General features: G+C 36.3%; 2 protein-coding genes across 2 annotated transcripts in view; one reads left to right on the forward strand and one right to left on the reverse strand.

The window, feature by feature from the left end:
• Window positions 1–9,470, forward strand: part of LOC137399346 (serine-rich adhesin for platelets-like) — a 28,390-nt gene extending 18,920 nt beyond the window's left edge. The window contains exons 3-4 of the mRNA XM_068085424.1: window positions 6,127–6,195; window positions 8,008–9,470. Coding sequence (XP_067941525.1) covers window positions 6,127–6,195; window positions 8,008–9,467 — 1,529 coding nt within the window. The 3' untranslated portion in view covers window positions 9,468–9,470. The remainder of the gene's footprint in view (window positions 1–6,126; window positions 6,196–8,007) is intronic.
• Window positions 9,471–9,893: 423 nt separating this feature from the next.
• Window positions 9,894–18,469, reverse strand: LOC137399347 (hyaluronoglucuronidase-like). Its single transcript, XM_068085425.1, has 6 exons — window positions 18,373–18,469; window positions 15,581–16,266; window positions 15,173–15,330; window positions 14,391–14,560; window positions 12,791–12,973; window positions 9,894–10,195 (listed from the first exon to the last, which is right to left on the reverse strand). Exons 2-6 carry the CDS (start codon window positions 16,260–16,262, stop codon window positions 9,901–9,903), a joined length of 1,488 nt encoding a protein of 495 aa, XP_067941526.1. The 5' UTR covers window positions 16,263–16,266; window positions 18,373–18,469; the 3' UTR covers window positions 9,894–9,900.
• Window positions 18,470–19,079: the final 610 nt, after the last annotated feature.

Raw genomic sequence — 19,079 nt, forward strand, 5'->3', positions numbered from 1 at the left:
ACCAGGTGTGTTAACAAAGTACAGATAATAAGTATGTGTACAATTATTATAAAGTGTAGTAAGAGATCATCAGGTGTGTTAATAAAGTACTGAGAATAAGTATATGTACAATTATTATAAAGTGCTGTAAGAGATCATCAGGTGTGTTAATAAAGTACAGAGAATAAGTATATGTATAATTATTATAAAGTGCTGTAAGAGATCATTAGGAGTGTTAATAAAGTACTGAGAATAAGTATTTGTACAATTATTATAAAGTGCTGTAAGAGATCATCAGGTGTGTTAATAAAGTACAGAGAATAAGTATATGTACAATTATTATGAAGTACTGATAAAGATTGTACATGAACATTTTCTTATGTATATATTCAATGTTTCATTTATACTATATTATCTTTATTGTGTCCTATCTACTTGAATATTTTCATATATTTCAAGTTAAACATAAACTATTTTATTTTTATTGAAACAAAATGATGATGGAAATAATGAATAATACATATAAATATATCTTTTAAAGTGAATAATTTTGTAATAAAACTGATCTTTCATTCAACATATTAATTTCTCCAACAAATTTCAATCTTACATACAAAAAAATACAAAAAAAAACCGAAAATAAATTCCTTAAAATTCTTAACCATTCAAGAGCTTCAACATTACAAAATCATCAAATCTTCAAAAAATAACTTTGTACATAAACACTTTCTCATATATATTCAATGTTTCAAATATATAACAATCTCCGGAAAATCAACCCCTCGGTGTCCCAGATATTAACCCCCTCACTCATCCGCTAGGTAATCTCTCGCTCTCCTCGATAATCCGCGAGATCCACTCCGGAAAACCATCCAGCCCTCGATGTCCCAGATATTCACCCCCACTATTCCACCGATAATCGGCGACGATTCGCCCGACTAATCCGCGACGATTCCCCGACTAATCCCGCGATAATCCGCGTTCAATCGGATGACTCATCCCCCGCTAATCCGATGACTCATCCACAGATAATCCGCCGATTACGCCAGGAGCGGATCCGTAACCCCTCGAATTCAACCCCCTACTCTACACCACAATTTCCCCCCAAACCCCAACATCTCATTCAACTCCACACGATTCAATCTACACCCCTAGCCAATTTAATTCACAACCCCCTTTTTCTATCCCCCCGCTGGATCCGTCACTTTTATGTGTAGATCTGCTCTCTATATACTACTCACGTGATGACAACTCCTACAATAAAAGTCCTTGAAGCCATGTAGAAATAATTAAGCAAAGGCAAGCGCGCGTTAGCCTGGGCATGGCTCTCGTGGGGGATTGGGAGAGAGAGCCTGGGACACATAGCAACATGTGGGGAAGACAACTCTAAAAGTCGACTTCTGCAGTCGCTAATATCACAATCATTATTTCCGAAGGAGTATCATGTGACGGTCTTAATTATGATCTACGCGAGTATTATGTATTATTTTTAGTCTGAATTGGCAGCAAACAAATGCTGGTTAGTAAGTATGAAATGTAGGTTGCATGATAAATCAATCACGGGAGTTATATTATTTTATATATTCAATTAATTATGTTTTGATTTAGGTATAATAAAAAATTAAATCAATTAAATAAAAAAATCCCAATAACGATGCAAACGTATAGCAATAGAATAACAAAAACGAATTGCAGGCTGCTAGTAAAGAAAAGTTTATCTAGTAAAAAGTAATCTGTTTTATTTTACTCGCGAGTATTATGATGATGAGCAACTCGGACCTACAAATGCAAAACAGTGCCATCTGAAAGCAAATACTCTTTCCGGGGGCCAGTAGGAAGAACTATAAATTGGTCAAAACCTGCGATAATATGTTGTGAAGCTTGAAACCGTTCTGATCTCAGTGTGACTATGCCTAGCTTTGATAGTAATTTTTGAATGGCTCCATTTTTTATCAGTATATGAAATGAAACTGCTAACGTGAAAACGTAAGAGAATAGTAACCTATGGTTCTTATCGTTTTATTATCAAACGGGGTACTACGTAACCACCCAACCTATCAAAAACATAGCTTTTTACTAGATCAAGTCACGTGACTATGACGATAGGTTTTTAAACGCGCCGCATCTAATACATCGTGAGATCTGAATCTAACGACACGCTTCCATTAGTATCAGTCTGAGCGTCATATATGTCGCTAGTTTTGCAGAAGTTATCTTACCTTTTTTTCGCTATGTGTCCCAGGCTCTCACTCCCAATCCCCCACGAGAGCCATGCCCAGGCTAAGCGCACATCATATTTACACTTTTTTGTTATATCATTGATTGCACGCACATGCTAGTAGGAGGCAATACTCTCTACATCGTATTTATTTCACTTTTAGGATGATTACTTTTAAAAAAAACATGTATACTGCTACCATTGTTATTATATCTACCTGTAAATTTGTATCCATATTAAATGTGGGTGATGTAGCAACCTGTATGTTATATTGTGTCTTGTGTTGGTTTTTGCTGTACGCCTCTATAGATGCCTGCCTTTGTCATGACATTCTGTTAGAGTCTTAGTTCCAAATCATATCAGTTTAGTAATGCAATAATGACCGCAGTATGGCTGTCATAGGAAGAATATATCGACTATGAAATGTGAAGCGTATGAATCGTTGACAGAATCCTCTTTGAGCATTTATCACAAATGTGGAGTTGTTCACACTCTAAAAGACCGACCAGGCATTATGCTTGACCTCTTGAACAATAAACAATTAGTGTATGTGGTTTGCCATTGTAAATTTTACTTGAGAGTTATCTGCTCACAGCAACTACACCGCGATGCCAAAAAGTTCACAAATATGTGTTAACAGGCTTTGGTGTATTTTATGGTGCCACAGCTATTCTCTGTTACTTATTTGAACTACTTGAATGTTCAAAATCTCGAACTACTTGAATGTTCAAATTCTCAAATTACTCGGTGAGGCGGATTTTCTTCTGGTATAATGAACTTTATTGTGTATTATGCGGCATTAATAAAAAGTTGTCTTATTTTTTATGCAAAGTTAACAGGTTTATAAGATGTTTTCAGTATATAATTTTGATGCTAACCTGGAAGTACCCTACCTTAAGCTGATTTATAAATCATCAGTTATATTTTATTATTGCTTTACTTTGTATGTTACTATTTATTGTTGTATTTTAATATTTCCTTAATTTATATATTCTCATTTATTGTTGTATGTTATATCATTTTTATTTGTATATTATTATTTATTGATGTATTTTATTTTTGATTTATTTCGTATGTCATTAATCATTGTTGTATTTTATTGTTAATCTATTTTTGTGTATAGCTACTTATTGTATTTTTTCTCTTGCTAGAAGAAAATCATTTCAACAATTATAGTATATGGTAGTTTTAGTTGTATTATTGTCTTGATAAATAATTCTCCTGAGTTATCACAATGTCATTCACTTTCTATGAAAAGAGTCATATTTTCCATAAAGTCCTAAAGTTTTTGCTGTGCTTGAGATGAAAAAGTTAAATTAAGAAGACATTTCATTAGCTTTAGCTCAATAAACAGTATTTATAATTCTGCTTTCATTCTGATGAGAATATACTGCCCTAAGCAAGCAAAACGCCCTATCTGACCCGTTTTTCAAAATTCACTTTTTTGTGCTTATATGTAAATTAGGTTGAGATCTAACATGTCCCGAAATTTCATACTTCTGAGACCACCAGAAATAGCACTTTTCACTATGTGCAAAATGCCCTATCCACATTTACCACACATAAAGTGGCAATCAAAACGCCCTATCTGCAGATAGTGTGTTTTGATTGGCCTGAACATACACAAAGTTGGGCATGATGAGTGACATTATGTAATCACATAGTATATAAACAAAGGGAAGCAAAACTGAAGCAGATATATTTGGTGGTTTCTAAGGCAGCTTTAATAAGCTAGTTCACTTCTAAATGCTCAATCCTACTGCTATATTTTTTATCATAAAATATTTATTATGACAAGACAGTCTCCAAGTGACATAAGTCTAGACTCGAAAATCTGACTCTGAGATTTGATGAGAAACTTGTTTTAATTACATGTCCATGGAAAGGTTTTGCTTTCTTATAATATTGATATTATTGCACTCAATTTTTTGTTTTAAATTATATTCAATGAAAGCGTTTGATCAAATTAAAACTACTATTTTACTTGCTCATTTCATTTCATAACATCAGGTTTGAATGAGACTTTGATCATGTCATAACTTTTGAGCTGAAGGATGGCTATCACAGGACTTTAATCCCTGTGTTGGCTGGATGAGTAATAAGATTTGCAACATTTAGTCATTTTAGTCATTTAGCGACATTTAGTTGCAGATTAATATCATGATTGAAACTTGTAATCCTTTGATAATCCATTCATAGCGCAAGGCCTTGTGGCAAGCTAACAATGAGAAACCAGTTCAATTAAGCAATCAAAACGCCCTATCTGCCGTGATAGGGCGTTTTGATTGCCTAGTGCCAGCATAGCAAATTGTCAATTTAGGCAACCAAAACACCCTAAGTGAAATAACTTCTTTGATTTTGAAATTTCACAAAAAAATTTTCTAGTAAAAATTGTTTGATATCTCACCAAAATAATCAGAAAAAATAATTGAAATACTGCTAATACTGATGCCAGGCTCTACCAAAACGCGCTTGTGCTGAACAATTTACAAAGATCAAGATAGGGCATTTTGCTTGCTCAGGGCAGTATAGTGAAATAGTGAAAGCTACTACAAGATAGTGTGTAGATTATTTCTTAATGCAAGGGAAGTTGCTTGATATCCTTTGTCTTTGTGGTTATGGAAATAAATATAAGGCACAACATTTATACATGTTTCTGGCATATATTTTCACAAGCAGACATTTCATTGTGAGACTATATCATCTGAACTTTCTGTTAACAAGTATTGTCAAAGTTGTTCTGTTAGGACATTCGCCTCGTATTACGCAACTATTATGTGTTGGAGTAAATGTTTTATATGAGTAAGTTTTATTTTGGTAATTCGTTTGCGGACTCAAAGAACAAGGCTACATACTTGAAGTACTAGTATATAGCATTAAGAATCTATTATAAAAAATTATGTAGAAAACTAAATGCAGAAATTAAATTAATAAAATTGTAATCGGTAATGCTGGTTTTTATTGTTACTTTCCTATAGACATGGAAGTGGAGAGTGAGTATTAGAGGTACGCTGTGTAATTTACACCAACTTACCATCGATATTGTTTAAGTTAACTTACCTTTTATATCTTTTTTATTAGATTGATAATTTATATTATCATTTTTCTATATACTTACAACCAAGTAATGGTTTGAAAAGATTTCTGATATCAGGTGCTGGAAACGATATCCTAAGTCAAAACAAGTATTTGCTCAAATTTCGCATTGTAAGTCCAGGAAGTTGTATGTAGAGGTAAATGTAAGTCAAGATTCAATTTTATATAGCATTATACTGCTACAAGTAGAAGCCAATGTCAAACCACCCATTTGTATTGTAAGAGGGTGCCCTGTTAAACCAACCATTTGTATTGTAGGAGGGTGCCCAGTTAAACCACCCATTTGTATTGTAAGAGGGTGCCCCGTTAAACTACCTATTTGTATTGTTGGAGGGTACCCAGTTAAACCCCCCATTGGTATTGTAGGAGGTTGCTCAGTTAAACCACCCATTTGTATCGTAGGAGGGTGCCCCATTAAACCACCCATTTGTATTGTAGGAGGGAGCCCAGGTAAACCACCCATTTGTATTATAAGAGGGGACCCAGGTAAACCACCCAATTGTATTGTAGGAGGGTGCCCCGTTAAACTACTTATTTGTATTGTAGGAGGGTGCCCAGTTAAACCCCCCATTTGTATTGTAGGAGGATGCCCAGTTAAACCACCCATTTGTATTGTAGGGGGTGCCCCATTAAACCACTTGTTTGTATTGTAGGAGGGTGCCCAGGTAAACCACACATTTGTATTATGAGAGGGGGCCCAGGTAAACTACCCAATTGTATTGTAGGAGGGTGTCCAGTTAAACCACCCAATTGTATTGTAGGAGGGTGTCCAGTTAAACCACCCAATTGTATTGTAGGAAGGTGCCCAGTTAAACCACCCAATTGTATTGTAGGAGGATGCCCTGGCCCTGAGGAAATACAAACACCTATAATTAAGGAAGAACTGGAGAAGCTTGGACAAGGTAATGTACATATGAACCGATATCAATAGAATTGTTGCTGTAATGGCCGCTCCTCCTACCTCTAATAAATGGTGTAGTATTACCTCACAATTTTCAGATTATTTCAGTTAGTGATAATGCAAATGTTATTGAGCAGAATGATTCATTAGCATCCTTGCACCAGTACACTGGTGGTTGTATTAATTCATCTAATCATAATTATGCTGGTTAGCTGGATTGGCTAATTTTTTTGATTGTAGCGGTCCTCACTTTGATAGGTTTAGCTTTAGCACCTTTAAATGCTTCATAACTAGTTTTTAAGCATCGTTTAGTCCATTGATACATCTATGACAACATTGTGTATTTCATACATCTGTTGATACATCTATGACAGCGTTGTATATTTCATCTGTTGAGGCATTTATGATCGCACTGTATATTTCAACTGTTGATACATCTATGACAGTACTGTGTGTATCTTCTGTTGCTATGTCTATAATAACACTACATGGTTATTATACTTGTAAGTACATGTGTGACAACACTGTATTTCATCTGTATGGGGTACATCTATGACAACACTGTGTATTTCTTACATTTTTGTTTTATGTTGACAACACTGTCAATTTCATCTGTTGAAACATTTACACATATGACAACACTTTTTATACATAGAAAGATTTTTAGCAATATTATGTATTTCATTTAAAACATGACTGATCTTTTTTAACATCTTGTTGGCCTATCATGGCTTTCCGTGTACATCCGCGGAATTCTTTGTCAAGCGTTTTACTAGTTTGTGTCAAGATTAAATCATATCACCATATGGATATTAGCAAATTTGCCCAAACAGATGCTTTTTCTCAATTTTTTACAGCGAGTATGGTGCATGTTCTATTCACATTCTCTAAATTAGTTTGTGATTTGTGCTTTTTTAAATGTTGTCAATTTTGGCTGAAGTTATTGGTGCAAGAAAACCAGAGTTGATAAACAAAAGTCAGAATAAATGGGGTACTGGAATGCATTAGTCGTTCTTTTATATGTGATGGGCAACAAAAATCATGAATAGTTAACAGGGTGTGGCAAGAATATAACCTATTTTATTTTCACTGAAAAACTTTATTAAAGAAAAAACAACCCAAAGGTGAACGAATGTTTTTAGTTGAAAAAAAAAAACTAATCGAACTGATGTGGAGGTGTTGGCTGACGTTTTTATTCCAAAATTTAACTGACAGGATTTTAAAATTGCTGTCATTTTAACAATATAATCATTATATTTCGTTTTTCATTAATGATTTTGATGTTAGTAAAAAAACAGTTTTAGAGACAAAAACACTCGCAATTCATGCTCTTGTCTGTGATATAAGATGACCGTTATTTTGGCAAAACAGACAGATGAATTACTAATCAAAATGCTGTGCACTAGCCAATGCAAGAACTCGAGACAGTTTAGTGTTGACAATTAAAGTGTTGATAAACCTAGCATTAGTTCGACATGACACAAAATGACATTCCATTGCTATTGTTGTATGCTACTGATAATGCATTAATTTTTTTAGTCGTTAAAAGCTTGATGCTGCTGTTTGTATACAAATATGAGAAAGCTGTGGAACCTACATTGAATACACCAAGTTTGTTATTTTAGAATATTTTTGGACAATCATAGAGATACTCTATTATGTGAAAGGTCTCTGAGAGAAATCACAGGCATGTCACTTGTAGGTGATCTGGTAGATTCTTTAACTGACTTAGCGGTGTTTTCTATTATTGCTCAAGTGCTGCCTCAACTCTCCGACCACAGCTTCACTGTCTACAACTCTATTTTTTTTGCAGCCGAACGCATTCAACCTCATAGCATGTCCTTGTCTCGTCCTGGAGCTACTACATCCAGAGTGAGTGCAGAAACAGAAGCGCTCATAGAGTCAGACTGTCGTTTAAATGGCCAGGCTCCTTTTGTCTGCAAGCACTGTCAGCAAAACTTTCGGCTGCAGCGAATATTTCGGGCTCACGTGCGAAAGCATTATACAAGGTTCCTGTGTGACTGTGGACGGCTTTCTAGGTCGCGACAAGTGCTAATGAAACACCGCCAGCTCAGGCAATGCCCTGGTAATAACAGCGGGGAACAAAGGGAAATGGTTGAAGTTGATGAGTACACATATAAGAGTATATGCAGTGAGCGCAGTATCTCCTTGCAATCCAAGTTTGGCAAGGGGGTGTTTACATGGACAGATTCTATTTCGGTAGCTGCTTGTCATGGGAATACTGGTGACGCAGAGCAACAAGATGATGCTAAGATAGATTCAAAACGTGAAATGGTTATGACAAAGGTTACGACAGTTAATGAGTCGAAAGAACAACCAAGGCCTTTAGATGATGGGGATGATAATAATGCCTCTTTTGATACGACGACCAAGATAAAAGAATCTGTTGTAACAGCCCAAGAGCCTCTCCAAGCAACTCCAACCGACTCTGTTGTGTTAGTAGATTTTCGAGATGACAAAAGTGCTAGCAGCAAAAGCTTACCAACACAAGTAATAACATGTTCAGTGCCATCGAACTCTTCATCTCAATCCAAGAGCAATCAATTGTCACAACCATTGCGGACTTCAACAAATACCCGGCCATTGATATCTACAGTTCCACCTCGGCCCTCAAATTATTCTGTAAAGCCTCCACAAAAACGATCATTCTCCACAAACTCATTCCGGGCAGCTCGAACAAGTACCTTGATACCGTCTACCTATACACGACAGCACCCATTGGCTTCATCATCAGCCACTCTAGCGCCTCATGCTGTACCACGTCAGACCCAGCCCCTGATATCCACTTACAGTCTTTCAACAAACTGTCCGTCATCATATAAGGCAAACCTTCCCACGTTCATGTCCACACCACTTTTAAGTAACCCTCTTCTTTCATCACCTCAGAGACAACCTTTAATTTCATCATCTAACCCAGCACCATCGTTTACATTACGTCAGCACGAACCAGCTTCTGGTAATTCCAATGCGTCCCAATTATTTTCGATGCATATGAGGGACCGACCTAACTTCCTTCTCGGAGCTCCGTGTCAGCATATGGCCGAGTCACCGAATTCTCGCAGACCCATTCTTGATGCGCCTCCAGCGTCCCACCCACTGCTACCTCTTCCTTTTCAGCGCCGTCTAACTCCGCCTACTCAAGTTTCACAATCCATGCCATTGCTACCATTGCCGAGGCATGGAGCTCTCACACCACTGGAAACCGCATTACTATCAAACTCCCTGTCAGCGCAGCCCAGGAACTATATGTGACACAGATATTGAACTTTGTTAGTTATTAGTGAAGCGTCCGAAATATTTCAGACAGATGTTATGGCAATGTTTGGGATGCCTGTTAATACATGTAATATCTTGGAACATATTTTTTTTTTTCTAGCTTTAGTCAAATAAGTAGGATGGAAGACATCTCCACTATCAGTCATTATTGATTTTGTTTTAATTGTTGATTATTTGTTTCTCAAGCTCTACATAGCTGTTCTGCGTATTCATGTATAACTAAGATCGTAGATGATTTCCTTAGAACGGTTTCGTTCATTTTTTCCACCACCATTTTAAATTTATTTCTCCCACATAGGTTATAACATTACTAAATGTGTTTGGATCAAAGGTAAGACTTTTAGACAGGAAATAATCAGATTGCCAAGAGCAGCTTTTAGGTAGCACAATCATGCAGAATTTGGACAAGCTACATACATGCTGTTGCATTAGCGCCCACTAAGACAAACAACCCAAATGTCAGAGGCTTAAGGGAAATGCTGCTGGCGACTTTGGGAGGAATGGATGGTACAGTGTTGCCAACAAGCCTTGCGGTCTTTCCATTTATAGAGACATATCGTGAAGAAAGGGTACTATCAGATGGCTCCATGTTATATGCGTGTATAGAAGTGAAGGGAAGCTGTGGAGTGAGTACAACAGAGGAATTACGGTCGAGGTTCATAGCATAGATTGTAACATCACCCTTTGTTGCTCCAGAACCCACCCTGTAAAAAGTCGTGCATTTATGTAGTGAAGATTGTTTAGATGGCCACAAATGTATTTACAAATGCAATTAATACAAATGTGCATTGGTACATGAATATAGCTCCTAAAATTGGCGAGTATTACTGTGCTGTACACAGCACTAACTCCACAGCTGTGCATTACAGTATCATGACTCAGCATACTTAGAAAATATCTTTCATCAAACTGTCAGGAGAAGAAAACTTTAAAACAGATCTTTATGAAAATATAGGTTGAAAACATGTTGGTGAGAATCCCAACTGCCTTTGAATAACAGTTATAGCAATGAAGGCTAGGAAGCGCAAATGCATGTAGTTAAAATTACTAGAACCTTTCCTTCAGGTGTGGAATGAACAATTAGCAGAATGCATAGTGCTCCTGATGTAAAGTTATAGCCACAGTAATATATAATATAGTGATTCATCAAAAGAATTAATATGCTTGTTTAGGTAGGCATTAAAATTCCTGAAGAGTAAAAATCTGTTTTTGCCATAGGGAGTTGTTTTGAAATGTCTAGGAATGCCTACAGGTAGACAGACAGCCTTCAAATATTTTACCTTGCTACATTTAATTACTTTGTGAAAAAAAACCCTCAAATGGTGGGTTCACTTACAAACACTCAATAAAGAGGTTTACGATGATTATTTTTAGAGAATATTGCAATTCAGCGTGGCAGGTAGATGTGCTAAATATAATGGAAACAATGACTTGGTAAAGAAGAAAACCTGCAGTAAAGATGTACATTACCAAATGATAAATTAATGATATCTGCAAGTCTGTGCTACATTGCTAAATGATTAGGATTGGTTTAGGCTTAGAACTTGATTTAAGCTAGATGCTGTTTGACTCGCAACATTTCTGTCTATGTTACCACAAAGTCATGGTTAGTCAAGTGCATATAGTTATAATACGAAACACTCCTGTTCGTATCTTAATACAGTCATACATCAAAGTTCTTACTTAAGTCACAGTAGTTTTCCGCTAGTAGAACTTTCCAACTTGTATATTGTGGTGATTCGCTATTACGGTATGAGGTATTATTTGTACAATTCTCTACACCTTGATCAGCTGTCTGGAGGTTCCTATTCCAATAAGCCTAACAATCATCATCTGCGATGGTTCCGTAGTCTCACTACCTCTGGTCCTCAAGTTTTGCCCAGAGAAATTACTAAAACGCCTAATTCGCCTTACTTAATTCGCCTAAGCTAATACTTGACTTAGCTAAGTCTGACTGCAGATTCTTCCTACACGTGAACTTCGGCCCTCATCTGGTCATGTTGAGTGGTCTATAGCATTCTGTGATGACAATATTGACAAGCGTTTCATCCTCCATCATACTGACATACCCATTGGATCTTAACCTCTACTTCTGAATGACTTCACTCCATGGTTGTTCTCTAGTTAACCAGACAACCAGAGAATTTGAAAAATCAGCAATGACACCATGTCATTAGAGTTGCCCCGATTTTGGTATCGGAATCGGTATCGGTGCCGATATGGGTGCCAAGTATCTGAATCGGTATCGGCCGATCTTTTCTTAAAAAATCTGAACCTTCCGATACTTTTTACAGATCAACCATTTAGCAGAAAACTGTATTTTAGCCTGCTATACTATTAAAAAATCATCAGCTGTAAGCTTCTTACTTTTACTTAATGAATTTCAGGCCTGCCACACAATTTATTTCATGTCTATAGCCTGATCAACACAGCGAAGGAAACTTTTTAGCCATAACGTAAACAAAAAGTGTGGTATTTCCCAATTACAGCGATAGGATTTATTGCAGGCAATCACGAACAAGATAACAAAAATGGGAGACAAGAACGCAGTGTAATATTTCTATTTACTAGCATTACGAAAGTAATTTAAACAGTCGACGCATAAAGTTATCTATCACTCTCTTGATCCTGACGATACAAAGATCGTTTGTATTAAACAAAAAACGGTAACCCCAGTGGCGTATCGGTATGTAGCCTGTCCTCCAACATATGTGGTGAGTGAATCCCCCTTCAGTACGCTTGGCTACATTGATAATGATGGAAGAAAGAGACGTCTTACTGAGATAATTGAATCACTAACGGTAATTAAAAGAAACATTAATTAGCTCTAAACTTGTACAGGCACAGCAGTTCATCCAACAATAGAAGAGGGACTTCGTTATCACAGATAGAACTGTACCACTAACAGTAATTACCTTTATTTACAAATTACAAGAAACATGGACTGTTTTGTCACTACATGCACGGTATGTCAGTATGTGAATATGTATATATATTTTTTCCATAAATGCAAATAAACAAATACAATAATATTCATGTTTTCTTTGCATTATGTTTGTATTTGCATAATAAAATGAACAAAATTATCTATGCAACACAAAAGATCTGAATCAGTATCTGAATCGGATTATTTTTCAATTAGGATCGGTATATCGGATCGGTATCTGAATCGGCTGGTGAATTTAGAATCGGGGCATCTCTACGTGTCATTGCTGATTTTTCTTGGCCAATATGCATTTAATGCTTTCCTAAGTTATTTTTGATGAAAAATCTATTCATAAAAGTCTAAACAAACTTACTTGCTACAGGAGGCATAAGCCCTAACAGAGGTTATTGTAGAGTTGATAGTGAGGGCTAGAGATCGAGTTCCAACCAGACGTTTGAATAAAAGGGACAGCCAAAAGTCAGGATGGGGCTTCAGATTCTTATTTAGGAGAGAATAGTATCCACCATAAAAAGTCTGTCGAATGACTACGTCATACCTGTTCAAGCAAAAGAGAGAATATTACAGCTAGGGATATTGTATTGCTGCAAAAAAGACTAAGTTGAGTGAACTGCTGAGGCATCTTAACTGAACTAATGGCTGCAGGTGTTTTGAGGGCATTATATCTATTCATAAAACTAAAAAATTTCAAATAGTGCGTTGTCCTCTCGCCTAGAGCAAAAAAATTCATGATTTAAAGTTTTTTTCCCATTATTATCGGAGTACCCATTTTTTACAAATCGCAAACAGCCTTGGCAAATCAGAATAAGGGCTAAGGGAAATAAACTTTCGGCTTAGTATTTGTTTCCTTTTATTGCCATAAAGCGTGCTGAAATGGAAGGTGCCACTTGGTTTGACTACAGCCCAGCATTATCAACAATCACAATGATAGCATCTAGTGATGTCATTTGGCACGTACTTTGCTTCTGAGCATTTTAATCGCGATGAAGTTGTGTTAATTTTAGTCTTGAAAGTTGAAACATCCTGGCAGCCAGATCATCTCAAGCATCAAAAACAATCACAAATGATTAAAAAAATATCAATGTTTTCTGATAAAATCTACTAAAATTTTATCTAAGTTCATCTTTGACACAAACTAAGGACTGATTTTTGTACTTTCACTCCTTTCCACTCATCTAATGAGACTGAAGGAACAAATCTATGAGACAGAAGCAGTGGATGTAATAGGTGTAAACACACTAGCAAGGTTTTTAGCATTTCTAAAACAATATCGTCGCAGCAAGCGTGATAAAGTCTCACTCATTCCAACTCGTCTTATTTTCTGTAAACAAACATTGTTGTATAGCTCGCTATGCATCTATCTAGCTGATTTGCTAATTCATGAAAAGCTCTAGTCAAGCGTTCTGTAACTACAAAAACTTCTACTGAAAGGTTTATTAAAATGGAGAGAGTCACGAGTTTTGTACGATTCAACCAATTCGGACGACAGAAATACATCTGTAAAAATGTAATAGCTACACAGAGTTTGTGTGAACACTCGAGTGAGACAATGGTAAGCCACTATACCAAAATATAACAAAATTTAGCAAATTATTTTATTTGTTATACCAATTTGCAACATCTACTTTAACTTTTTATCTTGTATTTTTTTGCTTTTCTTGAAGCATAGCCAAAAATATGAGCTGAAAAAACCGCTACTTATTTCCTCATGAGGCATGTTGACGTACATGTAGATTGATGACTGTGTGATTGGGTACTGATGGAAATATGTCAATCCGGCTCGGTGGTGACTCATAACAAATGAGCTTAATCGAGTGTGTCTCGCCATGCCGAAAGCGCTCACGCCATACAAAAATGCTAGCAGACACTGTTATCATGTTTACACCCTCACACAAACTGTAAACAGACAACACATTTTCATGTAAGTAGCAATAAAAAAGGCTTGTGTCATCTACCCTGACTTAGCAGCCACTCCCAGCTTGTCCATCCAGAGAAAGCCAGCCACATATCTGTCGGAGAGTTTGGGAGCTCCGCTGTTGTAAGCAGACGATGTTTCTCCCATCCAAACGGGAAAGCTTTTACCTTTTCCCAACACCCTCTTTATAATTCTCTTTACAATTTGAACCTAAAGTAGGTATAAAAGATGGGTTGAAGCATTGACAAGCTCACCTAAGGTTTAGTACCTCCTCTGGTCCTTTTATCAAAAGCCAGCTTGTGTAGTACAACGCAAGAATTTGGCTGGCATTATCACACAAGCCTACGAAATAAAAAAATTTGGATACCACCTTAATTGTTATCGTTACCCACGTTAGAAATATTCGAATAATTTGATTTTGCATCTCTCAAACCTCAACTACACACAAAAAACAGATGGTTTGATTATAATCAGAATTTAACCCAAAATATTGACGGCAGAAGATTTTAGCAGTTGAAAAAAGAAAACCGACCAATCAGCAGCTATAACTATAGAAACGTTGATTTCGATAGGTCAAACATATACTCCTGTTGTTGCATCAATACAATCATCTGAAGTTTATTAATTCGCTATATAAACTCCTGATTAGGCATGAGCTTAGATTTTATAGAATCTATTTTCATGTTCAGTAGAACAATATTTCAAAGAGGGCTGCCACAAACCTAAAAAAACTACTACAGCCTCAAGACTATTGGACTCAGCCAAAATTGAATGGCGTACGAGTTTTAAGTAGCAGAAAGTGAATTCATCATAAGCAGCAACCTGTTGTGGGAAGGTGTCCATAATAGTGGCATTGAGGAAGTCATCGACTTTTGCAGTTGCTCCGGCAAAGTAATACTGATGCCAAGTGAGTGCGTTTATTAAGTTATGACCAGCCTTGAAGAAATCATATATGTACGTAGCTGGGTCTAACTGCAGACCTGTAACAGACAAACCTTAGAAATCAGTCGATTCAAAAGTGAAAGTGTTTCTTTTCATATGACGAACTAAACTAAACATAACACCATCTAGCTCTAGGAGCTAGGGTGGAATGTTAACAAGCCTAAACACCAGCATAATCGCAAATGGGTGATTTTATGTTCATGCTGCATGGTGAATAAAATAATTACTGAGTCATTAAAAAGAAACTTACTAAGCAACACGCCTAACCTTTCCAGAACCGGAACTAACCGTGATGAAGATAAGGATTTCCTACATCAGCACCAACAATGAGAGTGTGTTTGTATCTGGGGAAGCGTCTCACAACCCTATTGAGTGTCGCATAGTCTTGGGCTAGCTGAGCTCCTGTGATGGTGCGATTGAAGTGGGCTGGATAGTTGTTTGGTTCATTACCGAGTTCAAACATCATGTTTGAGTACCCTTTCTTGTCATTGTATACGAGGAAATGATGAAAATTTGTAGGATCCCACCTAGCTGAAGACTTATTTCTGAGCATGACATTTGCATCAAATAGGAGACTCAAGTTTGCTTGGTGTGTTAAGTTCATCAGGTTATCCCAGTCAGTTATTTTCAATATCGATGTCTCATTGTAATCTAAGTCTGGATTGGTTGGTGTTAAAAGATTGTTAATACGTCGAGTCTCATTGAATATTACCCAGTCGCAAGATGTGCCGCCAAGCCGGAGGATAGCTGGTGACAGACTCTTAGCCATATTCACTACGGCAGGGTTAAGAGGGTGGAACGTTTCCCATTTGTGAGCAATTAGAGAGCAATCAAGATCGATACTAAGAAACTCATCGCGCGCTTGGTGTATGTATTGAGATGTGTCGATACCGATATCAAGAGCAAAACATGCCATTTGGTGCATCAGCAAAACAGTGCACAACCATGACTTCTTTAAGGGCATCGCCATGATTCTACCTGCATAAATGTGTTGCAATCACATGATCAGCTTATACATAAAAGGGTGATGACAAACACCGCCTCAGCATATACAAAGCAGCCGTGATGTTAACAAGTTGCATAGACATCTATTTGTTACTCTATAGCATTTTACGGATGAAAGTTTTGCTCTTAGTAAGATCAGCTAAGCTTAAATGAGCACTAGATTAGCCTTAGTGCTAGGATGGCAGGCTAACAGAGTCTTAGTGCTAGGGTGGCAGGCTAACCGAGCCTTAGTGCTAGGGTGGCAAACTAACCGAGCCTTAGTGCTAGGGTGGCAGGCTAACAGAGTCTTAGTGCTAGGGTAGCACACTAACCAAGCCTTAGAGCTAGGGTGGCAGGACAACCAAGCCTTAGTGCTAGGGTGGCACACTAACCAGCTGAGGCATTACTACATCAGCAAATATTTGATTTTAAGTTCATAGTAGCTTTCTAATTACTAGGCACAAACAAATTCCAGAAATGGGAGTTGAGAAAACTGATAGAATCTCATCAGGTGCACTTAAACGCTAAAGTTATTCTTAAAAATAAAAATGTTGGTTCATTATTATTCATGCTTTGTGTTTATTATTATTATATTATTCTTTGCTTCAATGTTTTGTTAACTTTTTGGCAGCAAATACGTCGGTGCCTTGAATTAGAGTAGCACGAACTCACTGAGAAATTGATAGGATTCCTAAATATAAATTTGATTATCTAGAATTGGCTGTTTGAAATTGTTATTCAGACACACATAATGATTTTATATAATGTAAAGGGAATGTTTTTGATATATGCCCCTTTACCGAACAAATTTTTATAACCTCAAAATTTATGAAAAACAATTTTAGTGAAAATTCATCTCATGAGACTTGCAAGAGAATTAGTCTAATATAATAGCCAACAACTACCAACTATCTGGTGTTTTCAATTGTATTTAGGTAACCTGCAGCCATAGGAGACTATTAGCCAAATGAGTTTGTCCACAAACAGCCGCAGTCAACTCAGAAAGCATGATTGAGTATTACAGTAATCGGTTGACATCCAAACCTACTAAGTAACTCATTTAATATTTGTATGGCAGAATACTTGTTCATGTATCAAGTTTCAAAATCAATAAATCACACAACAAATTTCAAAATCAATAATAATCGACGATTTATAAGTTTTATTTCCATTCTATAGTCAAGTCCTACAGTCAAGCGGATATACTGGATGAGAATAATATACACTACACCTACTAAAAATTATTATAACACAATATAAAACTTTTTTTATTGCCATCAAGTCATTTCATAGTTCCACAGCCTGAAGATCAAAACTCACGGTTCATACAAAATAATTTTCAATTTTTAAAAATAATGTGATAATGTAGCTTTTGAGTGAAGTTGTTAATAATCTTACTAAAATGGTATTTACAGAGAAACAAAATTCATTGAGTGTTGACACCTTAATAGCTGTCAGCGCAAAGAACATGAGAGACAGCAATTACAGTTGTTTCAATAGTAAATAAAAACAGGGTTCGTGTCAGCTTTGTTTAACGCTTAAATTGTTTGGCTACCAATTTAATAGAAAAAATCCTGTAATTCAAATACAAGTATTTCAAAATTAACCAGCTCAATAATAGTTAGTACATTTTTTATCTTGTATTTCTAAATTTTAACAAACTAAATGAGTTTTTGTGGTCACATTTAAAACATGTTTAATTATATCTAATACTGTATCAATGGCACATCAGATTTTTCACAAACCTGATTTGAACAGAATGTTATTTTTCCTCTCAGAAATCTAAATTGAAGGTACACATGAATCCATTTTATGCTATATAAGTGTACATACATGAAATGGTAGTGGTTCTGACATTGCATATATTCTGCTTGTTGATAGTGCTAATTAAACAGAAATATTAATATGAAGTTAGGATATTATTAAAGATTGTGATAACAACCATATATTAACAATATTGCACCTTTGTAACAAAATCTCGACGTTAAAAAATGTTAGAAACAATTACATTGGTGCAGAAATGCTATACTTTATTCAAGGTGAAATAAATTGTATCGTATCACATTTGCGAGTGGCTAGCCAGAGCAAACTTCTACTTAACTATGCACAAAGATTTTTTGAAGTTTTGAGTTTAGAACATGGTAGAGTTTTGGTTTCGGTAGTATTTCAGTCGTGTTCTTGTTGCTGAACTGTTTCCTGATTATTTATTGCAATTTATATATTGCTTCTCTTAATACTAATGTAATAATGTTGCCGATTACTAATCGTTGAAAGTCGAGAAGATTTAGAATCGTTCGCATGGATGTAGCAAAGGTTAGAAGATTGGTAGGCGTAGCCAATAATAGACTAGGAATCTCTGTCCTGTTTTTAGACAACTCTATAAGCATGAATGACCTTGTGAGAAATTTGATTTTATGAAGCCAAACAAACCGAGGATTAGTTAGATCTCAGTTTAACCATAGACATATTTTCAAAAGTAAATCACGTACAGTTGAGCTTTTACTATTTGCGATGTATTGCCAGTCAGAGTTGCGGGACTTGTTCGAATTCTTAACAGGTCGCTTCAAAGATAACTCTGCTTAGACTAGTCGCCATATCTGAATCTAACCCGATTCGCGCAAGTCGGTTTTCAAACGAGGCTACATGTACGTACATAATATCATCTCGGGAACTGTTCACCAAATTTGGGCTTATCGTGACTGCGACGAGTTAAGACAGAGGGTCTGATCTCGTTGAAAACACGAGGCTTCTGGCCGGATTGTTTTTGGAAGCTAAAGCTTTTTCGTACGTTGCATACGTTTTG

This window comes from Watersipora subatra, chromosome 7 (assembly GCF_963576615.1).
Source record: "Watersipora subatra chromosome 7, tzWatSuba1.1, whole genome shotgun sequence".
In the NCBI taxonomy this organism is placed as follows: Eukaryota; Metazoa; Bryozoa; class Gymnolaemata; order Cheilostomatida; family Watersiporidae; genus Watersipora; species Watersipora subatra.